Source organism: Protopterus annectens, chromosome 9.part0 (genome assembly GCF_019279795.1).
Source record: "Protopterus annectens isolate FY-2018-M chromosome 9.part0, PAN1.0, whole genome shotgun sequence".
NCBI classification, from domain to species: domain Eukaryota; kingdom Metazoa; phylum Chordata; order Ceratodontiformes; family Protopteridae; genus Protopterus; species Protopterus annectens.
This window is the reverse complement of record NC_056743.1, coordinates 210815648-210833122: the sequence shown is the minus strand read 5'-3', so window position 1 is coordinate 210833122 and position 17475 is coordinate 210815648. Positions and strand designations below refer to the sequence as shown.

Sequence of the window (17475 nt, the reverse complement as noted above, 5' to 3'; positions counted from 1 at the left end):
CCTTTGGGGGCAGAAGCACCCCATTGCTTAAGTCTGTATGTGCCTTGTGGCTGAGATCTGCCTCTTGGGCGTCTGTATCTGCCTTTTTGTGGCCTGTCTGACACTGGAAAGGACCAATTTTTTGAAGGCCAGTTCCTGCTAAATCTGGGTGGATGAACCTGTAAGAAATCCTTTACTGTCTGCATTGATTTTACTTTATCCTCCATTTTCTTTAACACCTCTCCTGCCTTAACACCAAACAAAGTATAATGCTGTAATGCAGCATCCAACAATTTTGCTTTATCATGATCAGGTAAACTTTGTTCCTTTAACCAAGCATGCCTTCGAATGACAGAACCTGTAACTGCAGCTCTGCAAGAAGCCTCTAATGAATCAAAGCCACATTGCAAAGTATGCTTTCCCACTTGTTCAGCTGCACGCAATAAATCCTGCATTTCCTTATTTTCAGTACATTCTGAGCTTGTAAGCATTTTCTGTTTGAGCAAAAACATCAGATACTGTTGGTATTTAAGCATGCGAAACTGACAGTTTAAAGCCCTTACAGCTAAAGTAGCAGAGGTGTAGACTTTTTTCCCCATCTGTCCAGTGCTCTTGAATCCCTATCAGAGGGAACAGGATTTTTTGCAGTGGAAGCCTTGACCCCTTTGGGACCCTGTGAAATTGTTTCTGGGTCAGCAGCAGGGTTTTTATAAAGAAATTTATGTGAGTCTGGGACCCTGTAGTACCTATCTGGCTTAACTGGTGCAGGGGGTAAAGAATCAGGAGACAAACTGGACTCAGAAAAAACATCATCAACAATATTTAATACAGGGGGAATAGGAAGAGGCCTGTGCTGAGGCAATAAAAGAAAATCTCTGAGCCTTTTCTTGGATTCAGAATAATCTTGGCTCTCCCAATGGAAATGCTTCCTCATTGTGTGCAGGGTTTCCCCAAAAGAATAATCCTCAGGAGGAGAGGCTGAAGGGATAGATTCTTCAGCATCAGAATCCTCATAGGGAGGAAGAGAATATCCCTGTTCTGAAGAGGAATCAGAGGAAATGGAAACCTGATCTGAGGAATCATAGTCAGTATCTTGCCTAGGCCTTTTATAAGGAGGGGGATGGGAGCCCCTGATCAGAGTAATTAGGCCCTCTGCCATTTTAAGCATCTGTTTCTTTGGCATGGATGACTGTCCAGGTGAATGCTGAACTTGTTTCTTTGTCTTTATAGGTGTTTTAGACTTTGTCTTGGCTGCTGAAGTAGTCCTGATAGTAAGCTGTGTAGGTCTGAAAACACCCTCAGAAGCCGATGCCTGCTCAGCGGCTCCGGACCCATCTGAGGGAATAGTTTCCGTAGGCCCAATACCTTGAGTTTCCAGACTCCTAGGTATCTCCTCATGTGAGTCGGAGGTGGCTTGTAGCTCTGAGGTAGCGGGTGTCAGGGGCTGTGAAAGCACCTCACTGAGAACCGGCGAACCTGCGACTGGCCTAGAAGAGGCTTCGTTGTCGGTTTTGGACCTCGGATGCCTGTCCTTTTCTTTGTCCTTGCATTTTTTATGAATTCCAGTCGTCGGTTGTTCTGACGGCATTATATAATTAAACCTTCGGCCAAAGTAATGTAAAGCAAAATCAAACCGACGCTTAATAGTGCGTTGGTTGAATCTAGCGCAAAACCGACAACTAGCAACATCGTGGCCGGGGCTTAGGCAAGGAATACAGAAAGAGTGAAAATCCTTATAAGGAATTTGCTTCCCACAAGAACTATAATTGTTAACTTTTACTGACATCGGTCTGGAGCAAGAAAAAGTTTCCCCAATGGGGTACTTAGCTTTACTGAAGACTTTGGTTCTGAAATTCAATTTCGAAAATCTCAGGAGCCGGCCGACCGGCACTTGCGAATTGATTTTGCTTCGGGCACCGCAAGGCAAGAAAGACTGAAGAAAATGGTATTGGTTGCATCTTTTATACCCCTGGCGCACTGACGTCAGGGAAGAGGTGACAGCAACCGATGCCGGACCAGTATTTTGGAATTCAGGCAGACTGCGAGTAGCCTGCCAGCAGGATAACCCAAATGTAATGACTGCAACAGTGAAACACGATGAATATCATACAAAGCTATGTCAAACCCAGAGCTGTTGAACATGTTCCATTTAAAGAAATCCCAATCCCTCCAAGCTACACACTCTAGGGACCTAAACCTTGTCACCATAATAAACAGAACATGCTGGAGGGATAGATTCCTGTCCCAGAGACTTCCCATACTCTGGAACAAACTACCTATCTATACCAAACAAAGCTCCTCATTAGCACTCTTCAAGAAAAATATTGATGATTAGATGGAAAATAGGAAATTCATCCCAGGGACCACCTCTGTGGCTCTGCTCGACAGGAGCACAGGAAAATAATTTTCTTGGGTGGCGAAAGCCAGGGTACTTATTGGCTAGGCTCGTATAGGCCCTAGGGCCGATAGCCTAGTACCTACCTATGAACTTTTCACATTAGTCAGCATTTTGGGCCAAACATCTATCGATCTATACCCTTTCTTAGCAAGATGTTACATTTAATGCATCTTCCTGTGCACACCTCAGATTTTACATTTATTCAGATCCAAGGGGTCAGGGTCACCCTCAGGATTTCTTATCTTCTACACCCCCAGTAACAAAGCTAAGAATGTTTACTCAAACAAAATGTACCAACATGTGGTCAAAAGTAAACTTATACTCTAAGTGGAGCACAGCCAGACTAGCTTTAGCACTTAAGTGTGCTATGTAGCTTTACATATAGGAATTTCCTGCTTCTGTTAGGTTTAGCAGTACTAAACAACAGCAGTATATCAAGCATACCAGCGTCTGGTGTTAGTCTTATCATAGTTAGTTTTACAAAACTAAAAAGCATCCATGAAGTGATTAAAAAAAAAAAAAGAAAGAATGAAAAGGCTCCATGCCTTACCTGATATCATTAATTGGCTGATATGAACAGCATTTCTTCCAGGTAGCCCAATGAAGATTCAGCCTTGTACGTAATTCACTGTCCTAAAAAAAAAAAAAAAAAAAATATATATATATATATATATATATATATATATATATATATATATATTTTTTAATGGTTTCCATTAAATAAACAGACTGAGTGTTGCCAAATGTTTGCTCAAATTAGAAGTTTTACAAAAAATAATCCTCTCTGGTTCTGTCAGTAAAGTGGCAAATGTGTCTGACAGAAACTATGAACTATACCATGCAACTCCACCCAAGTTAGCCAGACCATGACAGAAGGACCAGATAGAAAGTGGCCCACCGGAGATGAAATGGCAGTCATCTCCAGTATTATTTCCAGTATTATTTCCAAGAAAACCCTATGGACAAAATCAACCAGACATGTTGAAATAGCAATGGAAGATAAGAACCTCCAGTAAGAAGATGTTCAGTACACTACAAGGGAAGAGCTGAAGATAAATATGAGCAAGGCTACAGAAAATAATGCCTATGAACAAAAGCTGAAAATACGTCCATCTGATGTGGTTTTCAAAGATGAAAGGAAAAAAGAATGGTGCAAAGGCCTATACATCACTGTTAATTTGACTAAGGGTGAGATGTCAAGAATAAACTACTTGGGAACTGGTGAAATAAAAGGGACTGAAACTGTTCAATTCTTTACCTTAGACAATCATTAGATATTCTACAATAGGAATGAATATTGCAGAAGAAATGTTGTATTATCAGTTTATGTTCCAAATAGAAATACAGACGATAATGAAATTGATCATTTTGAGGACCTGCAGCATCTTCCGAAAATAAAACCAAAATATATATATATATATATATATATATATATATATATATATATATATATATATATATATGAATCATTCATCATACATCATCGGAATAACAGGCAAGTTTAGCGTTGGAGTATAGAATGAGAGGACACAGCCTAATCAAATTCTGCAAAGATAACTCACTGATAATAGAAAATCTCAGGCTTGTGTTTTGGGCCTAGTTGTTTGTTAGTAGAGGCTGTGTGTCTGAGCACATGTCCCAGGTCATCATAGCTTAGCCAGCGTCAGTATAGCATTTCAGTGAGAGTGAATTGTTTGTGGTCATTGGCTGACTGGGGTTGCCTGGACTATGCCTTGGAATAAGCACCTCATTGGTTCTTTCAAGCTTTTTTTAAAGTTGTTTCAGGTTTCAACTTTGTTACTTAAGAAGTTAACTTGTGACCATTTCTGCCATTTCACACTGAGCTAGTCGGAGGAAGGGCTCTGAGCTAACAAATCTGAGATATATAACATTAAGTATCCTGCTTTTGCTTATTTCTGAGTTATTTATAGCACTTTTATTTTACTCACTGTGTGTGGAGTATTAAGTAAAATGTTCTACAATTGTTAAGCATCTGGTTGGGTTTGTTTGTTCTGATTTCCTGCTAGGAGTGTACCATATAACTTGTTTGCATTTAAAAGCATTCTCTAGAGTCTCCTTGATCCTTTATCTGTTTAAACATTTCTGCAGTTTTCTTCTACCCAAGTAGTGTTGGTAGTGTAGCATTGTCCATACTCAGGCTTGTGTTTTTGGCCTAGTTGTTTGCTAGTAGAGGCTGTGTGTCTGAGCACATGTCCCAGGTCATCATAGCTTAGTCAGGGCCAGTATGGCATTTCAGTGAGAGTGAATTGTTTGTGGTCATTGGCTGACTGGGGTTGTCTGGCTTAGGCCTTGGAATAAGCACCTCATTGGTTCTTTCACGCTTTTTTTAAAGCTGTTTCAGGTTTTAACTTTGTTACTTAAGAAGTTTCCGCCATTTCACACTTATCTAATTGGAGAAGTCAGAGGAAGGGCTCTGAGCTAAAGAATCTGAGATATATAACATTAAGTATCCTGTTTTTTGCTTATTTCTGAGTTATTTATAGCACTTTTATTTTGCTCACTGTGTGGGGGGTATTGCGTAGAATTTTCTACAATTGTTAAGCATCTGGTTGGGTTTTTTTGTTCTGATTTCCTGCTAGGAGTGTACCATATAACTTGTTTGCATTTAAAAGCATTCTCTAGAGTCTCCTTGATCCTTTACCTGTTTAAACATTTCTGCAGTTTTTTTCTACCTAAGTAGTGTTGGTAGTGTAGCATTGTCCATACTCAGGTTTGTGTTTTTGGCCTAGCTGTTTGCTAGTAGAAGCTGTGTGTCTGAGCACATGTCCCAGGTCATCATAGCTTAGCCAGGGCCAGTATAGCATTTCAGTGAGAGTGAATTGTTTGTGGTCATTGGCTGACTGGGGTTGCCTGGACTACACCTTGGAATAAGGACTTCATTGATCCTTTCAAGCTTTTTTTTAAAGTTGTTTCAGGTTTCAACTTTGTTGCTTAAGAAGTTAACTTGTGACTATTTCTGCCATTTCACACTGATCTAATTGGAGGAAGTCAGAAGAAGGGCTCTGAGCTAAAGAATCTGAGATATATAACATTAAGTATCCCGTTTTTTGCTTATTTCTGAGTTATTTATAGCACTTTTATTTTGCTCACTGTGTGTGGGGTATTAAGTAGAATTTTCAACAATTGTTAAGCATCTGGTTGGGTTTGTTTGTTCTGATTTCCTGCTAGGAGTGTATCATATAACTTGTTTGCATTTAAAAGCATTCTCTACAGTCTCCTTGATCCTTTATCTGTTTAAACATTTCTGCAGTTTTTTCTACCCAGGTAGTGTTGGTAGTGTAGCATTGTCCATACTCAGGCTTGTGTTGTGGGCCTAGTTGTTTGTAAGTAGAGGCTGTGTGTCTGAGCACATGTCTCAGGTCATCATAGCTTAGCCAGGGCCAGTATAGCATTTCAGTGAGAGTGAATTGTTTGTGGTCATTGGCTGACTGGGGTTGCCTGGACTACGCCTTGAATAAGCACCTCACTGGTTCTTTCAAGCTTTTTTTAAAGTTGTTTCAGGTTTCAACTTTGTTACTTAAGAAGTTAACTTGTGACCATTTCTGCCATTTCCCACTGACCTAATCGGAGGAAGTCAGAGGACAGGCTCTGAGCTAGTGAATCTGAGATATATAACTTCAAGTATCCTGTTTTTAGCTTACTTCTGAGCTTTTTATAGAACTTTTATTTCAATCACTGTGTGTGGGGTATTAAGTAGAATTTTCAACAACTGTTAAGCATCTGGTTGGGTTTCTTTGTTCTGATTTCCTGCTAGGAGTGTATAATATAACTTGTTTGCATTTAAAAGCATTCTCTGGAGTCTCCTTGATCCTTTATCTCTTTAAATATTACTGCAGTTTTTTCTACCTAAGTAGTGTTGGTAGTGTAGTATCATCCATACTCAGGCTTGTGTTGTGGGCCTAGTTGTTTGTAAGTAGAGGCTGTGTGTCTGAGCACATGTCTCAGGTCATCATAGCTTAGCCAGGGCCAGTATAGCATTTCAGTGAGAGTGAATTGTTTGTGGTCATTGGCTGACTGGGGTTGCCTGGACTACGCCTTGAATAAGCACCTCACTGGTTCTTTCAAGCTTTTTTTAAAGTTGTTTCAGGTTTCAAATTTGTTACTTAAGAAGTTAACTTGTGACCATTTCTGCCATTTCCCACTGAGCTAATCGGAGGAAGGGTTCTGAGCTAACGAATCTGAGATATATAACATTAAGTATCCTGTTTTTTGCTTATTTCTGAGTTATTTATAGAACTTTTATTTTACTCACTGTGTGTGGGGTATTAAGTAGAATTTTCAACAACTGTTAAGCATCTGGTTGGGTTTCTTTGTTCTGATTTCCTGCTAGGAGTGTATCATATAACTTGTTTGCATTTAAAAGCATTCTCTGGAGTCTCCTTGATCCTTTATCTCTTTAAATATTGCTGCAGTTTTTTCTACCTATGTAGTGTTGGTAGTGTAGTATTGTCCATACTCAGGCTTGTGTTGTGGGCCTAGTTGTTTGTAAGTAGAGGCTGTGTGTCTGAGCACATGTCCCAGGTCATCATAGCTTAGCCAGGGCCAGTATAGCATTTCAGTGAGAGTGAATTGTTTGTGGTCATTGGCTGACTGGGGTTGCCTGGACTACGCCTTGAATAAGCACCTCACTGGTTCTTTTAAGCTTTCTTTAAAGTTGTTTCAGGTTTCAACTTTGTTACTTAAGAAGTTAAAGTGTGACCATTTCTGCCATTTCACACTGAGCGAAGTAAGGGCTCTGAGCTAATGAATCTGAGATGTATAACATTAAGTATCCTGTTTTTTGCTTATTTCTGAGTTATTTACAGCACTTTTATTTTACTCACTGTGTGTGGAGTATTAAGTAGAATTTTCTACAATTGTTAAGCATCTGGTTGGGTTTGTTTGTTCTGATTTCCTGCTTTACAAAAAAAAAATTCTAAGCTTGTTTCCTGCCTTTCCTATAAGTTGTCTAGTCCAGATACAGATTTGCTGTATCCAGGATTGTTTGTAAGCTTCTGAGCCCCCAAGCCTTTCTGTGTTGGAGGGAAGCCTTCTAGCTTAATTTTGTTTCTTAGAACTAGCCAGTTTTCTAGTTCCCGCACTCAAATCTGTTTCTTTGAGCTCAGTACTTGTTCAGAACTCATTGTAAGCACTAAATAAGCTACAAATCACTGCAGCACTCAACTTTCCTCACTTGTCTAGAGGAAAACAGTTTTTAGTACTTAATACATAAGCACCTATCCAGGCATGTCTAAGTGTCAGCTCCCAGTGTTTTCTCCTGTCTACCTGATGAATCTGGGCATCTTGGGGCAATGCAGCAATTGCCTCATGTACACAGACAACCTTCTCCTCCTACCACCCAACACTACAACCTGTGAGAGATGCACTTATATAACCAAACTGGAAGCAAAGTTCTCTTCAGCCAAGACTGGCTAGACAGTCAAGAGGAGAAGGTAACCACTTGCACCACACCACACTCATCACATAGTCCCTCAAAACCTACACCACCAAAACACACACATAGAAACACAAAACACACACCTACATTCATGGAGGCTCTCAAAAAAAATCTATCCAAGCAACAGGGACCTCCAAAGCAGTAACGCAAGCAACCTCCATCCCCCCCAACACAACCCAAATGACACATAGCCCACAAACTCAGTGTGCCAGTCAACCACAGCCCATAAGGCTTAACAACGTACCTAACACTCTAGTCATAGGTGACTCTACAGTCAGGCACACTGATGTTCCACTCACTTGGCTAAACAAGGAGAAAGTCACGGTCAGCTGCCTGTCAGGTGCCAGGATCTGTCACATAAAGCATGCACTCAGGTCACTCCACAGCAAGTACAAATATGACTCTGTCATTGTCCATGTTGGTGTGAATGACCTGAGACATACCTCCCTGGACTACATGAAGAGAGACATGGAGCAGCTTTCTGATCTTGTAACCCAGGAAGTTATGACTCTAGCCCTGAGTAGCATCCTGCTATCACCCAGAATGATACCACAGTACAAGGACAAAATGATTGACTTCAACAATTGGCTAAGCTTCTGGTGTCATTTTAAGGGGATCCAGTATCTGTCTGCCTGAGATGACATGATCTACAAAACACAATGCTTTGCTAGAGATGGCTTGCACCTGTCACCCTTGGGATTCCGGATACTGGCTAAGGCTCTTGCCACCCCTATAGTGCCTTTTTTAGGCAAGATTCAAATGACAAATTCACCACCGTAACAGGTACAAGCAAGCAAAATCTGAGGGTAATGCTACTCAATGCTAGAAGTCTAAACCTTAAAATGCACTCAATCGAGGCACTCCTTAAAATGGAGAACATCAACATCTGTACAGTGACAGAGACCTGGTTCAAAGCTCCAGGGAGCACGCCTGCATTACCAGGCTATAACTCATACCACACCTTTCGGCCACCTAACTTGGACTGAAGCACTAAAGGCGGAGGCATGTCCATATTCATTAAGGATGCCCACACCTCCAGTCTAGTTGCTCAGCATAATGCATCTGAGATTATCCAAGTGCAACTAACTCTGGGCAAGACAGCAATGCAAATTGTAGCTTGCTACAGATCCACCACCATGCCCCAGGATTCTCACTCCTCATTTCTTGATACACTGGAAAATATTAGGGTACAACCTAACACCCTAATAATGGGTGATTTCAACTACCCCACCATTAACTGGGAAAACTACTCATGTACCAACTCTTGTTCTCAACTTTTTCTGGAATTCATAAATTCCAATGTCTTGGATCAACTTATCCACACTCCCAACAGGGGTAGCAATATCCTAGACCTGGTCATTACCAACATGGGCAACCAGTGTTCCACACCAGAGGTCAATTCCTCGTTGGTCAGTTCCGACCACAAGCAAATCACCCTAGACATCCACATCCCAGCCCCACCCACCATTAGGGAAACCACCGTAAAAAAATTCTCCAAAGCAAACTTTATGCTTCTTAAGACAGAAGTGGCAAACTTCACGAAACCCATGCTGATGGGCAATAGAGATACGACTGCTGAATCCCATACAACAGCACTTTTTAAGCACTTACACGAGTGCATTGATCGTGCAATCCCTAACTGAACCAAGATGCTATCCTCCAAAAAAAGGGAAGCCAATCTGATGGTCCCCTGCTATAAACAAATCTCTACAACAGAAGAAAGAATCCATTGCAAAAAAAGAGTAAAATCCCATGATTGGAGGAACTCCATGGTCAGCCTCAGTAAGAAGCTGAGATCCCTCATAAAATCCTCCAAAGCTAGTTATGAAAACAAAATCACCACCGATTCTAAAGACAACCACAAAGCATTTTATAGCTATGTCAAGAACCTCAATGGCAACACTCAGATCTGCTCTGAGTTACAGCACAATGGCACTAAATATACAGAACCAACTGACATTGCCAACATCCTGGCAGATAGGTTCAGTGCTAACTTTACCCCTCTCTCATCCCCTAAAGGGCCCATCTCTATACCAGAAGAATGCAAAGTACCTGTAATCACGGCTGCACAGGTAAAAAAACACACTCTCCAAAGCTAAGAACACAACATCCATGGGACCTGACAACATCCCACATGAACTACAGAATGAACTGGCACCTCACCTAAGTACCATGTTCAATCATAGCCTCACCTCTGGCTTTGTGCCTACTGAATGGTGCACATCAACAAGTATCCTACTCCACAAAGGGGGAGCCACCACGGACCCTGGGAACTACCGCCCCATTAGCCTGATGAGTCTGGTCTACAAGGCTTTGGAGCGTATCATCATGGAACTTATAAACAATGACATTGGTAATCTCCAAACTCCGGACCCTACCCAGTTCGGGATTGTAAAAGGCAGATCATGTCTCCTAAACATGATAGACTTTTCTGATGCGGTCACCAAAGCTGTAGATGAGGGTAAGGTGGTACACACAGCCTATATAGATCTCATCAAGGATTTTGACACCACCCCCCACTTGAATTATAGACAAACTCACTAAACTACGTATAAATCCCTATATCACAAGATGGGTTGCCAACTGGCTCACTGGCCGAACACACACTGCGAAAGTAGCAGACTCTAAATCCAACTTCAGACCAGTGACAAGTGGAGTACCACAGGGTTCAGTCCTAGGTCCTCTCCTGTTTGGTATCCCTGGTATCTAATTATCTGAAGTACAGGCTAACAAAGAAGGTCTTTGGCTAAAAACGTTTGCAGATGACTGCAAACTAGGAGCCATAATCAAATCTCCTAACGATGTGGACATCCTACAAAAGGGCCTCACTGAGACAGATGCCTGGTGTCAAAGTCATGGCCTCAAGCTCAATGCCAAAAGGTGCATAGTCATCCCTTTTGGTAAAAAACTCTGTACCCATGAACTACCACATAGGCGGTAGTCAACTTAACACCGAAAGTGTGATAAGAGACCTTGGGACACAGGTGGACAGCAGTCTCTCCTTTGATAATCACATCACCACAGTAGTCAGGAGATCCTTCTATGTGGCACACCTCATAACAAAAGGTTTATCATCCAGGAAAAAAGAGGTCATTGTTCCCCTCTACTCGTCACACATTAGACCCATTAGACAGTACAATGCCTCTTTTGGTATTTACCTCACAAGACATCTACAACAACTGGAAAGGCCACAGAAATACCTCACAAAGAGGATTACTGGCCTCAAACAGATGCCCTATGCAGACCATCTCAAAAAACTCCAGCTTTACTCTGTCGCATATCGCCTACTCAGAGGAGATCTCTGCCTAACATACAAAGCTATGTCAAACCCAGAGCTTTTGGACATGTTCCACGTAAAGAAATCCCAATCCCTCTGAGCTACATGCTCTAGGGACCTATACCTTGTCACCACAATAAACAGAACATGCTGGAGGGATAGATTCCTGTCTCAGAGACTTCCCATACTCTGGAACAAACTACCTATCTATATCAAACAAATCTCCTCATTAGCACTCTTCAAGAAAAATCTTGATGATTAGATGGGAGATAGGAAATTAACCCCGGGTATCACTTCTCTGGCTCTGCTTGACAGGGGCACAGGAAAATAATTTTCTTGGGTGGCAAAAGCCAGGGTACTGTTTGGCTAGGCTTATATAGGCCCTAGGGCCAACAGCCTAGTACCTACCTATGAACCTAAACAGTCTCCTTCAAAAGTTGAAGAGATAGCTTTATCTTTGGCTGTCATCAGGCAGTACCTACCAAAGTCAGATCAACTATATATTTTGCAGTCAGAGACAGAAGAAGTTTATACAGTCAGTGAATATAAGATAATGAGAAGTTATACCCCTACCATAACGCATGTGTTATGTTGTCTTCTCTTCTTTCTTGCTTGATGGGTGTTCGAGCCGATCCCATCCGACTCCGTACCTGCTAAGCTCGCTCGTCACCAGCCCAGCTCAAGGCCATGTCCCATGATGCAAGGCAAAGTAAGTAAAGTAATCTCGTTGATTGAAAAAAGGGCAATAGCAATACCATAAAAAAAAAAAAAAGGAAGGAAGAAAGGAGGAGAGAAACAGGGCAGGATGGGAAGGACCAGCACACTGCACTCAGAACTAGACTCATCATTCCCTGTAGAGTAAGGTGTGTCGGGAAGGGGGGAAGGAGGAGGAAGAAGAGAGCGAGAAGACAACTAACATGGAACGCTATTATGGGTACATAACCCTCAATGTTATCAAGTCAATCTCGTCTTCTTGCATTCTTGCTTGACCCTACGGATGGGGAGCACCCCTATCAGCTCTGGCTCCTGGATCAGATGGACTAGAGTTTGTAAGGCCAACTGTGGCTCTGTCCCTGCCAAGGCCAAAATGTAAACAAAATAGGAAGTAAAAAACAAAGAGTGGTGGAGAAATAGTGTCTAACGGTCTAATAAATAGTGTCTAAAAAGAAAGTAGAAGTTTTTAAAGAAGCTGGCTTGGGTTTTGAGCATAGCTTTTTCCCCACAGCTGTTTTCTTTTCTGAGATTTCAAAGATTTCAAGATATCTAGAGCAGCCATCTAGATAAGGTCACTTTTTTTTTTATGTTGTTATCTTTTTAAGAGCTGATCAGTTTTCCGGTGTTTTTGTTTGTCCAACTGTCCAAATAATATCTGGAGGTTCTAGGTGAGTTAATTTTTAATGTCATTTGTTTGTGTAATTTTTGTTCGTATGGAGATAAAATAGATTGGAAAAATACATGAGATCAAATGGATTTTTTGAAAAGTGACCTTAGGCAAAATGTTAGTTAAAAAGGTGTGATACTCCAAATAGGTACCTGTCTTTGAGGAGAGCCGAACAGATGCGAATATGAGAGCCCAGACACCCAGAACCCCTCCCAAGCTTAAATATAGCTACCAGGAAAAAAGTTTGAACAAGAAAATTTCAGGAACAAGAAACAGCATCAGGAAGAATCAAGGAAATCAGGACTCAATTTAACTAGAGGCTAGGGAGGAGGGAGGAGGACTGGAGGCTTAGGGACTGAGGAGCCTGGATTTCAGGCTCTGCAAAGCTGCGAAAACATAATGTTGTATAATGTTGTGCCCGACATGACCTCTTAGAGATAGCAGCCAACTGAGCTCTAACTGTGGAAGAATGAGCCGCATGAAAATCTCAGCTAAATAATCCAAAACTGCTAACTGGAGCTTTGAAGGGATTAATATTCTTGGCTTTAGCCCAATGAAAGCGTTTCCCTTTGCTTGGAAAAATCCTCCTTTGTATGGATTAAGGGTACAGGTACTAGGATGTCTCTAAGAGGGAGGAAGGAATCTTAGGAAAACCATAGGAAGGGAAGGAAAGGAGAAGACCATGAGCGGAGGTTGAGTGAGGTTGATGGAAGGTTGGATTCAGCCCGGATGCCAGATTCAGGAACTGTGAGCACTGGCACCAGATGCCGCGGCCACGTGAATTTGTCGGAGCAAATAGAGCCAAAGAGAATAAAGGCAAAAATAAAGAAGGGCTTAAGGAGAGGAGGACTGGCTCTCAAATAACTTGCTTTCTGGATAGCGGGGATCAGAAGGAAAGGGAGGAAAGGGGGCCTGGCATAAATAAGGGATGGGGTCTGGGGGGCCTGGGGAAGGGGGGCAAGGGGGGTGTGGGAAGAGAGAAAGAGGGCAACAAAAGTCTTGGCATGTAGCAAAAAGATGCACCCAGCATGGTGACCCATGCTCAGGATTGCACTCGAAAAATCTTCATCAGTAGAGACCACTTTCGTCCGGCATGAGTGCATTATGATGTCAATCTGTCGCTAAAATGTTAGGCTAAATGGGGATGTGCATTGGGATGTGAATTGCTACCGAGGAGATAAGCCCATTGCCCAATTCTGAAATCCCGACCGCTTGATAAGATTTGGAGGCCGCCCTGTGGTTTGATAAGTGAAACTACAGACATGTTGTCGCAAGAAACTTGTGAGAACCCCGGAAGAGAAAGTGGTTGAGGGCTTTACCAGCGTATGAAGCACCACTCTAATCTCCTGCCCATATATGTGAAGGTCCATGCTCAAGGCTGGTATGCCACCCACCATCCATGAATGGGGGTGGCCTGATAATGACGGAGGCATCCCTGGTGACGGTATGTACGGACAGTGGCTGGTGAAGTGTCTCTGTAAGCTCCATGATTGGAAGTGATGTTGGAAGTGATCCATAAGTAAACTGGATGTGTCATTGATTGTTGAAGGAAATTGGGAGACAGTTGATAAGGAAGACCAGTGAGTGACAGCCAAGAGAAGAAGGTAAACGAGCCAGGGGAAGAAGTAATGGCGCCTTAATGAAGCCAGAATGATCCTGAACCATATTTGACTGTCTGGAAATTTTGTGGCTTCTTTGATCACATGTAGACTCTGACGTGATAAATTCGGGACATCTGTAGGGTTGATCTGTAAGTTTCAAGGATATCCGAGATGCCTGAGAGTTTAAGCCACTGGCAGGGCAATAGATTTGATTTAATGGAGTGATCCGAGATGCCCAATTGAGAACAAAGATTTGATGTGTAATCCTGGTGAGACAAGCTGGCTGGAATCTTGGGCTGAGAAAGGGAGGCTGAAACCTGGAGATATCTGAAAGGGACCTGGACCTGAACTCGTGACCAACTGAACGTGACCACTCCCAACTGTGAGGACTGACCACTCTGGGGGGCGTAGTGAGACCAAAGGGCTGGACTCTGAGCTGAAATGACGAAACTCCAGAAAAGGAGCGGAGTCTTATGTGATGTAATTTTATGTGATTTTTGCGATAGCACGAGAGTGAAGATCAGCACATCCAGTCCTCAATCTTTAGAAGTCAGAATTGAGAATTGAGTGACCAGAAGGAATCTTGTCTTTCTCACAGACTTGTTGAGTTTTACTGGCTCAGATCAATCTGTTTTTGGTGTCTCCGTCTTGCCTCAGGCAAAAAAAGATCTCAATAGATAGATTCCTCAGATACATCTGTTGTAACTGGGGAAATGGCTCTTTTTGCAGTAGTTTAAGACTTTGCTCTCTGCTGCAGATAGACTAGGTACATCTGTCTGCTCTGAAAAGGAATAGAAAGGACTTTCCTCTCTCAACAGAATGTAACCCTGCGGACTCGATATGATGGGTCCTGTCTGTCTTGATCTTGAGTGAGGGTCGCCCTGGGGGGCTTCTTAATCTTTTTGTCCTGCCTCCAGGGCGGACAGCGGGCAAAATCTCCCTCTGGCCATTCCCCTCTTGTCAGAGGCTCTCTGCTTCCTTGGTTTTGTGGACCCTGGTTTTCTAGGGTCTCGTCACCTGTTGTTGTGGTTGTTGTTGTCTCTACCCAGATGACCGGAAGAATCAACCTTGAACTTTGCTCCGGGCCTTTTTGCCACTGGGATGTGGCGGAACTTAAGGTCTAGAAGGGGTGGTCCTTCGGACTCCACTGACAGAAAGTGTTTTGCGGCAGAACTCGAGGGCCAGCAACGTTGTCCTCCGCATCGAGGCCCTTGTCCAGCTGACCCATCAAAGGGAGGCCAAATGAAGGGGGACCCATCAAAGGGAGAGTTTAAAGGACAGAGCGCATCCAGGCTTGGCATCTAAGGAGCTCTTGCATATCTTCCGTCTACTCACTCCCACGGCAACGTCTATGATATCTACCCACAGGAGGTTAGCATATATGAGAGGGTTCCTAGCTGCGGAAGCATGGGTTTCAGGCCTGGCTGGCAGGATCCTGTTTAGCTTCACCTCCAGCTGTAGGGATCATCCTAGCTAGTCCTTCTCTGACGCGATATCCCTAGCGAGCATAGCATATCCCTACTGAGTCGAACATCACTTGATAGATAAGGTCGCTGTCCGGAGGAGTTCTTCTTAGGAGGATGGACGAATGCGGAAGTCCTTGCAGGGACTGGCTCTACAGTCAGGAGCGGATGCGCACCATGCCATCGCTTAGCCACACCTTTGTGAGATGCCTGAGAGGGGGCCAGGGCAGTGATAAATTTAGAAGGGACCGAGGCAGTGATAAATTTAGAAGGCCCCCTCTGCTGCAGACTTCGAGCAGTAACCTGCATAAAGGGGGTCAGCAGAGGAGACTGTCAGGGGGTCGAAGGCGAAATCAAGCAGGAGGTGGAGGGTCCCATCATCCTCAGAGGGATTGTGTTGGGCCCATCCTCAGAGTCATTGAAGGGAGGGAGTTTCCCTCTGAAGAGGCTCTCTCAGCCAGTGGGAGATACAATCATCAGAGGAGATCTAAGTCAGGGTCTCTCCTGGATCCTGGAAGGAGGCGTTCGAGTATCTGGACTCGGATCTTCGGTGTGCTCCTTCCTGACAGGTCGGGAGACACCTCGGATTCCCTGAAAGAGGAGCCAGTGGAGAAGAGAGGCGGAGGATCTCTGGGTCGGGAAACCTGAGGAGGGCAAGAGGCTCCGACGCAGACCAAGTGGGGTGGGGCTAAGGGATGTTCATAGAGGAGGAGCTAAGGGAACAACACACTCCCGAGCACACAGAAGGCAGCACCCTTCATCACGACAGAGAACCCTCCCTCTAAGGTCTCAGAAGGACCTCACCGAACAGAAGGCTCAGGGCAAGAAGGCTCGAAGGCTCCACCAGGTCCCGAGGCCAGGGGAGACCAGGTCGGGTGGGGGAAGCCCAAGGGGGGGGACAAGGGTAGGAGACAGTCCGCCCAACCAGGAGACCTGGCAAGAGCTCCACCACCCAATCCTCAGTAAGGATCAGCTGAGCCACTGCCCCAATCTGAGGCTCAAAGCCTGCAGAAACTATTCCCGAAGACATGGCAGCAAACCAAGGGGGTAAGACCGAAGGAGGACACTCTAATGGGCAGTGGGGCTAGGAATTGAGTCTGTTGAGTGGATTCCAAGCTACAGCATTGGGCCAGTGCCTGTGACTGGGCTAATCAGGTGACCACTTCCTCTTTCAACTGGTCACTGCAAAGCCGAGACCTGGCCTGATGGAAGACTGGGCTCTGTTCGAGAGGAGGAGAAGAGAGGAGACCCAGAGGAGGAAGGGAGAAAGGACCTAGAGCTCGACCAGGAACCATCGGGGAGACCATCCTCTTATATGAATGGAAAGCTGCCCTACCGGGACCGACAGATACCGAGATGCATCGGCGATCGGAGGCGCCGGAGAATAAAGGACTTAGCAAGTGTCCCTCGTCCGTAACACTGAAGCCTGAAAGCCACATGACATGGTGAACCGATCTGAGCTGAAGAAGCGTCGACATGAAGTGGGGAAAGTTCGGGTAAACCAGAGTGGCTCCAGCAAAGAAGCGGGGAGCGCCGTAGAGTGGGGCGTCGGACAGGGCTTGGACAGGCCCGCAGGGGCTCCGGAGCAGAAGCCGGGGGCTCATGGGCGGAGACTTGGCGGAGAGCCCTCGGCTTAGAGCCCTCAAAATCCTTTTATTTCTCCTTTCAAAATGAGTTCTCTGGCTAAGTCCTGCAAGACTCCGAGTCTAAGAGAACAGACAAAAGATCCCAGGCAGTAAAGGGAAGAAACCTGACCGTCTGTCAGTAGACATTTTTCTGACACTGCCGCGAGTCACGCTAACTAAAACTCCAAAACTTAAAGATGGAGACCCTGAGAACACACTCACACAACACAACAAAGCCACACTTAACATCCCAAAGGGAAAAAATAAAATTTTGTCTCACAGAAACACAATTT

The 17475-nt window shown here is 43.9% G+C and overlaps 1 protein-coding gene across 1 annotated transcript in view; it reads right to left on the bottom strand.

Annotated features, from left to right (window-relative positions):
• ANO9 (anoctamin 9) overlaps window positions 1-17475 on the bottom strand; it is a 567237-nt gene that overhangs the window by 466671 nt on the left and 83091 nt on the right. Inside the window, exon 4 of the mRNA XM_044082760.1 lies at window positions 2928-3010. Within this exon, the coding sequence (XP_043938695.1) occupies window positions 2928-3010 (83 nt within the window). The remainder of the gene's footprint in view (window positions 1-2927; window positions 3011-17475) is intronic.